General features: G+C 37.0%; 1 protein-coding gene across 1 annotated transcript; it reads right to left on the reverse strand.

The window, feature by feature from the left end:
- Positions 1 to 204: 204 nt before the first annotated feature.
- Positions 205 to 6,795, reverse strand: LOC141592686 (DNA replication licensing factor MCM2). Its single transcript, XM_074413447.1, has 17 exons — positions 6,500 to 6,795; positions 6,073 to 6,254; positions 4,993 to 5,150; positions 4,593 to 4,779; positions 4,200 to 4,419; positions 3,905 to 4,112; positions 3,495 to 3,629; positions 3,223 to 3,414; positions 2,971 to 3,143; positions 2,696 to 2,884; positions 2,497 to 2,613; positions 2,258 to 2,342; positions 2,022 to 2,174; positions 1,812 to 1,937; positions 1,409 to 1,591; positions 686 to 847; positions 205 to 487 (listed from the first exon to the last, which is right to left on the reverse strand). The coding sequence occupies exons 1-17, from the start codon at positions 6,745 to 6,747 to the stop codon at positions 371 to 373; spliced, it is 2,835 nt and encodes a 944-aa protein (XP_074269548.1). The 5' UTR covers positions 6,748 to 6,795; the 3' UTR covers positions 205 to 370.
- Positions 6,796 to 7,301: the final 506 nt, after the last annotated feature.

The raw sequence follows: 7,301 nt of genomic DNA on the forward strand, positions 1-7,301 counted from the left end.
ATAATTGCTACCGATTAATTTTAACAGCCCTTCCGAAAAAGGCTGAAAAATTTGTAGATGACATAGCGGCCAGCATTTAATACCATTGATGGCCAATATAGCATATTGGGGTAAAATCCCCAATCTTCATGCTCCGGAACGTTTTGCAAAAGATTTTCACATCATCCGAGCAAATCGTGTGATTCAAAATTATGTTCCATAAGATAATAGAATGCATCAATTTCAATTAGTCACTCAGAGTTTAAACTTCAGGTCTTTGTAACATTCAAATAAATTGTGCATTGCTTCCTAATGCCTGAAGAGCTATTGAAAAAGCCACTGCTGGCATATAATAAAAAATTCACTCACATAATACGTCTACGAATAAAAATTATCTAACAAGATTGTGCCTGATTACTCTATTTTCCTCATCAAGCTCGAAATGGGCTCTCTGAAACTGGCTGCTGGTGAAAAAGGGTCGAAGGTCATAAATTTCATAGTCTTGAGCCTGCATGAAACAATGAAACAAAAGCTTAAAAAGTCATTCTATTTTGAACCTAATAGTGGTGGTTCTTGTACTCTTGTATGAGACGGTCTTAGATGTGAATTCAACACATTTACTTAAAGAATTGATGTGTTGGTCGAACAGATAAGACCGCTTCATATCAAGTTTTTGTGCAGCAAAAATAAGGTCTGAACACTGTACCTTGTGTTGCAACTCTTCCACTTTCACATCAATGTGATCACGCTCGGTATTGAAACCAGACACAATTTCCTCAAAATGTAGAGCATCCTTAACGATTCCACGGAGAAGATGCAAGAGCAGCTCATTGTAATCCTTCTTGAAAGTCATATACTTCTTGAAGGACTGCAAATATAAGCAATCATTAAGGAACATTCCAAGAAGATGTGTAGACTTTGAGCAACTCTTAAGTTTTGAGTTATGAAGAACATGAAATTTCAATCTGATCGCAGTAATTCCAAACTTTTTCCATATGGCATAGCACAAATTCTTATTTAGAACGGATATATCCGTCTCGAATCTTGAATAAGAAATGGGTTTATATAGATAGATAAGATAAAAAGTAGATTGCCTAGGAAATGACAAAACTCGTCTGCAAACACAGGCTATACAGCAGCTTTAATAATTTCTTCAAATAGGTTAACAAATATTGTAGGATATGATATCGTAAAACTAAAAATGCATTTGTTTAACAATTTAGTCTCTTCTACGACGGTCTCATGTTAATTATATCCGTCTAATGTTAATTTCTTCAAATAGGTTAACTAATATCGTAGGCAACCCAAATCTGTTTTAAGTGGATCGCCTTAGTGTATTATAAACTTCCAATGACAAAAATATAGCCAAAAACTAAATGTTTTTCAACACATTTCACAACGGTTAAACAAGAGTTAGATAGTACAGTACCTTTTGCAAAGCCTTCTGAACTCCAAATTTCTGGGTTGAGATAAATGAACCGAGCAAGACATGGATAGCCATATCCATATCCTCCTGTATGACATGGTGTCTCAGATGCATTCGGGCATGTGCTTCAGACATTCGAATCATTGATTCAATGTGTCGTACAGCAATTGGGACACCTTGTCCGTGCTGCAAAAAGTCACAATCATCTGTAAAAAGATATTTCCAATAGAACGAGGCGATTTTCTTTGGCTTTAGAAGCGAGGCAATAGAATAAAAAAAAAATCATGTCAGATTAACTCTTAACCCTATGATAAGGTGGGAAATATGGCATGGATTTCTCACATGTGAGACCGTTTCATACAAGACCCACTAATGGATGAAATTGGATTTAACATTGTTAACTTACAGAAGACTCCCTTCGCAATTCAGCATAGACATGTGCAAACTTCTCCGAATCAGCGTCGTGCAATCTCGGGAATACATTCAACTTGGCATATGTTATGTATTTCTTCAACAAATCCTGAGGAATAATCTGAAAACACACCCCAAGTAATTTGTCAAGTATCATGCACAGCGTAACCTATCACTGAAATAAGCAGAATTCCATGTTACGAACCTCAGGATCAATTTGGGTTGCCAAATGGTCAGCATCTTCTTGAGAATTGCCCATTGACCTGTCATCTATGTTAAAACCGCTAGGTTTCGATCTGAAATGGCTATCGACAACAAATCTTGCCAGCATTTCGTCAGTAATAGGATCGACCACATCCTATATTTCAAAAACATCTATTAGTAAACATCTATTATTATGACAATACAGTAATGAAGAAAATAGTTAGGGTAATTGACAACCTTAACAACACATAGAATGTCGAACCGAGATAAAATTGGATCAGTTAATTCAACATTCTGTGCAAATGATTTGGAAGAATCATATCTGCAAAAGAGAACAGAAAATCGCATATCGGTTATATTAACAGTATGTACAATAAAAATGAATGAATGAAGATGACACAAAGCATCAGTTCAAATTAGGAGAGTGTGCTTCAGGCCAACAAGGCAACAACACTTGGCATACAAAGCCATCTTACCTTCCTCCAATTGGATTTGCAGCTGCAATAACAGAGCAGCGAGCCTGAAGAGAAGTTACAATTCCAGCTTTTGATATGCTTATACTCTGCTGCTCCATTGCTTCATGAATACTCACCCTGTCGTCCAAAAAATAATGAAAACAGAGTACTAATATAATATGACACTGTTTTTCAGTAATAAAAATGTTAGTAGTCTTGCCTATCCTGGTCATTCATCTTGTCAAACTCATCGATAAGACATATGCCTCTATCAGCCAAAACAAGGGCACCACCTTCTAGAGTCCATTCCCTTGTAACAGGATCCTTGTGCACTGCTGCTGTGAGACCTACAGCAGAAGCTCCTTTACCAGTGGTGTAGACGGCCCTCTGACCAGTTTTCTCAACATACCTATTCATATAATTTATATGCTCATTAGATTTCTAAATACGGAGTACTTCTTATACCAACTACGATATTTGTAAAGAGGCACTTACTTGAGGAATTGCGATTTCGCTGTTCCTGGATCACCAAGGAGAAGCACATTTATATCTCCTCTTAGACGATGCTTGCCGCCGGCATTTTTTTCTTGGCCGCCAAACATTGCTAATGATATAGCAGTCTTGATATCTTCATGACCATAAATTGATGGGGCAATAGACTTGAAAATCTGAGGAAAAAAAAAATTACACATTATAGGTGTGGTTTTACCAAGAGTAAGAAAATAGCAGAGCTGCTGGATGACATACCCTTTCCCCTATTCTTGGGTCTTTGGCCAACTTCTCAATTTCCTCTTTATCTTCTTGAGTCAGTTTGTAAGCAGAAAAAAGATCTTGCTTTTTTGTTACATAATTAGCCTCAATTACAGTTGCAAAGACTGGAAAGCCGTTCTTCGTGTTCAATGACAAATCAAAATTATTTGTATAGATTCCTGTAACCTCCTGAAATATAATAAACCTATTAGTCAAGAATCAGAAAGCTGTTTCAAAGACAAATGAGGTTCCCTAAAACAGCAACTTACAATTTCTTCCCCAGGACGAGCACAATCAATCAGATCATTTAGCAGTATTACTTCCTTATATCTTGGAAGTCTACCTGCTGGAACAATTCCTGGACTCTCTTGGAGAGTCAGTTTCTGGTAGTTCCTGTAAATTGTCTGCAGCATAGCAGCGTGAGATTATGCTCTTAAATACAATCTCCATCAAAATTTATCATCCCAATTTAAATCTGATGGTCAACTGATACAACTTTGGCCATTAATATAGAAACATAATGTAAAATGTCATGTTTGATTCTTTTAAGAATCTATTACTTCATTATCAAACATTAGTAATCATGACTATTGTATATTTGTAAGAATATATCAGTTAAAGTTGACATAAAAAAAAAAAAAAAAAAAAAAAGGATGGCCTTTATTCAAGAGAATTTTACCTGCTCGACATTCACAGTAAAAGGTCCCTTTGACTGACATTCTGGGCAAGAGCCAACCTTGACTTCAGAATAAGAATTTTGAAAAAAGGGTCCAAGAATGGCTCCACATTTGTTGCAATCATATTTCACTTGTTGTAGCTGAGGAAAGACCCCAGAGCGACGAGTCACAACTCCCCCGATACGAATCATGGTGCTCAAGTGAATTTGTCTGGATGATCGACATAAAATGTTCAACCAAGATAGTATAGATTATAGAAACAACAGTAATTGACAAAAGCAGAAACCCTCTTCATACCTGATATTGCGAATCTGGTCATAAACTGGTAAATTGGTTATACGCACATAGATCTTCTGATGTATATTTTTGTAGTTGGGATGCAAATCAAAGACAACCTTTCTAGCAATCTCTTCCATGACCTCCAAGACAGACTGTGGAGCATCAGCAAGCCAAATTGCAATATTGGGAAGAACAGAAATGAACTGCTTATAATCGATCTCCAAGCTACATTTGTTGGCTGCACGGTAGGAAATTCAGATAGTAAATACAAAGTGCATACGGAAACGAGACAAACATTCCAGATGAGCGGTCACGTACATATTCAACTTAAACAGCCTAAAATTTACAAGCTGGAAGTGTATCACGCTAACTCATTACAGAGACACAAAAAAAATCGTCAAAAGACCATACCTGACACCATCTCATTGATCAGCCTAACATACTCAAAATCTCCCTCTCTTTTCTTCTCATTCACATAGGTTACTAGAAAATCTTTGAATTTTCTACCAATAAAACGGCGTACTTCATCTCTGGTAACCCACTCTCTTAGTGTTCCCTGGATCTTGTACATCTCAAAATCAGGTTCCTCTTCATCTTCCTAAAAAAGCGCCCCATTTGGATAAATAGTTAGTCTTCAGAGAGAAGGGATGATTTAAATGTATTAGTAGGTAAATAAAGTGGTCTCACAAAAAAATACGAAGACTTTTGACACCTTCTGAGTATGATTAATGAATCTTGTGTTTCACTTGCTAAAAAAAATCATGAAGGGTTTAACAGGATATGATTACAAGATCATGTCCTCACAAAATACCTCATATCCATCATCATCTGTGGGAGTCATTGGCACATCCTCGTGCCCAGGCTGTGATCTCCCAGGTGAGCTCTGTTCAGCATCAGTATCATCCTGGCTGACAGGACCCCGGAAACCTCTAGCCCTCTTTGGAGGCCTATAACTATCCTCATCTGTGTCTGCATATAAACCCACAAAGCTTTAGAGTACTATACAACCCCAAGCACACAAGAACACTATAAACATAGTACTCGACTATTCGTTATAAACTACTACCTCAAGTCCTCAATCGCAACTGTATTATACATTTATACCTATTTTGCTTTAGTTGATATGTCCAAAGTCATTGTTATGTCATGAATTACAATAAAGTTGTACATTATGTATATTGTAAGAAAAGCTATTAGTCAAAGTTGACATCATTTAATCACATAAGCGATAATTGGGATAAAGGAAGCAAGTCATACAAAAACACAGGTTTGAAAAGTGTTGGCTTGCAATAGGTTAACAAGACATATACGTGATCAAGGCATTAAAAGCACTTGGAAAGAGTAACAACCAAGTAAATAGTTGCCTGATCATAGTCCACTCCAACATTAAGTTAACTCAAGTTAGAGTGCGTAGCAGTGTAGCACCATACAGATAATTACTACAAAACTAGGGATCGACTCCGTAAGCAGGAATAAAAAATCTAGAGGAAGGCACACCATATACAGGATAAAATGTGAACAGTTTGATTTTGGTTCTTAACCGTCAATCTAATGTTTTAATCACATAATAAGAATTTTAACCGTGTTTATAGAAGAGTGAGCATATCTTATCCAACCAATATTCGGAATCTCTATCCATGAAACTAGGAGATACTATGTACATGTTACAACAAACAATGCAATCAGCTACGCACTCATATACTTCTCACACTTCTCTTTGAATTCCGCCATTTCGCCACCATAGTGACATTGAAATTAAGAACATCATCAACCACATATATAACATCTAAATGCTAAAAATTGTGAAATTTTTCGCTCCGAATATAAAGCAATCATTATCACAAACCATCAACCACCAAAATATGTAATCAATTTACAAGAGAAAGGTTACCCTGATCATGAAGGAGCTGAGGAATTCGACGATTATCAGTAACACGAACTTCACGAGATTCAAGCTCCATTTCAGCAGCTCTACGATCCTTAATAATCTGATCCAAATCCCTTTCATCTTCCATCGAATCATGCAATCCTTCCTCCTCATACTGATCTTGTTCTCCCAATCTCCGATAATCACTACATTTCCGCCAATTACGCAACCAGAATTTTTAATTAAAGACAGCAATTAAAAAAAATCGGAAATTTTAACTAAAACATTCAAATTTCTCAAGGCAATTAGCCTTACTAACCCCCGCTTAATTCCGCCATTCAATCAATCAAACAATCGATAAAACCCTAATTGAACAAATCAATAAACCCTAACCCTAACCCTAATTAAAAAACAAAAACAAAAAGTAGTAGTAATAAGAAAATGAACATACTTGAGGAAATCATCATTGTAAAGATCTTCGCCATCGTCTTCCTCCTCAAGATCCTCGGGTTCATCCCTAACAATTTGAGGATCGACATCGGCTTCGTCTTCGTCAGAGAAGTCGGTGTTGTCGTTGTCGGTGTTAGGAGGGAGTTGGTCGGTAGGAAACCCGGCAGAAGTCGGAGATTCGGGTGTTGTCGGGGGATTGTCGGCTGAGTTGGGGTTGCCGTCACCGTTGCCGTTTTCAGAAGACGCCATTGTCGTTTTAATGTTCAAGTGTGTAGTGAAAATGTGAGGGTTTTAGTGGCTTTGTCAGTTTTTATAGATGTGATTTTGGCGGGAATGTTTGGCGCCAATATTGAGTTGGGCTATATGGAGTATCAAGTATGGTCTGTATGGACTACCCAAGTTTGAAAATGGCCCATTCATATCGACATTTATCTATCTAGGTCAAAATCTTTTAATTTTATTTCTATGAAGAATCTATGCCAAAACGACAACTTTTTTTATAAGACCTGTGGATGTCATTGGGCGGGGCTGTGGTAGATATAGGTTCCCCCGTATCCGTACCGACCAAAAAAAACTTGTACCCATCCCCGACCCATCACCCGTGGCGGGTACAAATTTCCAAAATCATCTCCGCCCCAACGGGTAAAAATATAAAATTGTACCCGCCCCGCTTACCTATTAACCTGCTACACCATAATTTTATTCGATAAATTTTGTCATAAAAATTGGTTTAATCACTATTAATTTCCATTTCGAAGTTATCTTTATAATTTTAATTATTCAGCAAATAAATTAGTAAAAAA

Source organism: Silene latifolia, chromosome 7 (assembly GCF_048544455.1).
Source record: "Silene latifolia isolate original U9 population chromosome 7, ASM4854445v1, whole genome shotgun sequence".
Lineage (NCBI taxonomy): Eukaryota > Viridiplantae > Streptophyta > Magnoliopsida > Caryophyllales > Caryophyllaceae > Silene > Silene latifolia.

Bases quoted from the DNA above. Each gene is read 5' to 3' on its own strand.
- LOC141592686 (XM_074413447.1), bottom strand. From the start codon at position 6,747: ATGGCGTCTTCTGAAAACGGCAACGGTGACGGCAACCCCAACTCAGCC. The intron at 3,630-3,904 runs GTAAAATTCTCT...GCTATGCTGCAG, and splicing joins TTACTGTGAATGTCGAGCAG to ACAATTTACAGGAACTACCA. The intron at 1,592-1,811 runs GTAAGTTAACAA...GACTTTTTGCAG, and splicing joins AATTGCGAAGGGAGTCTTCT to CACGGACAAGGTGTCCCAAT.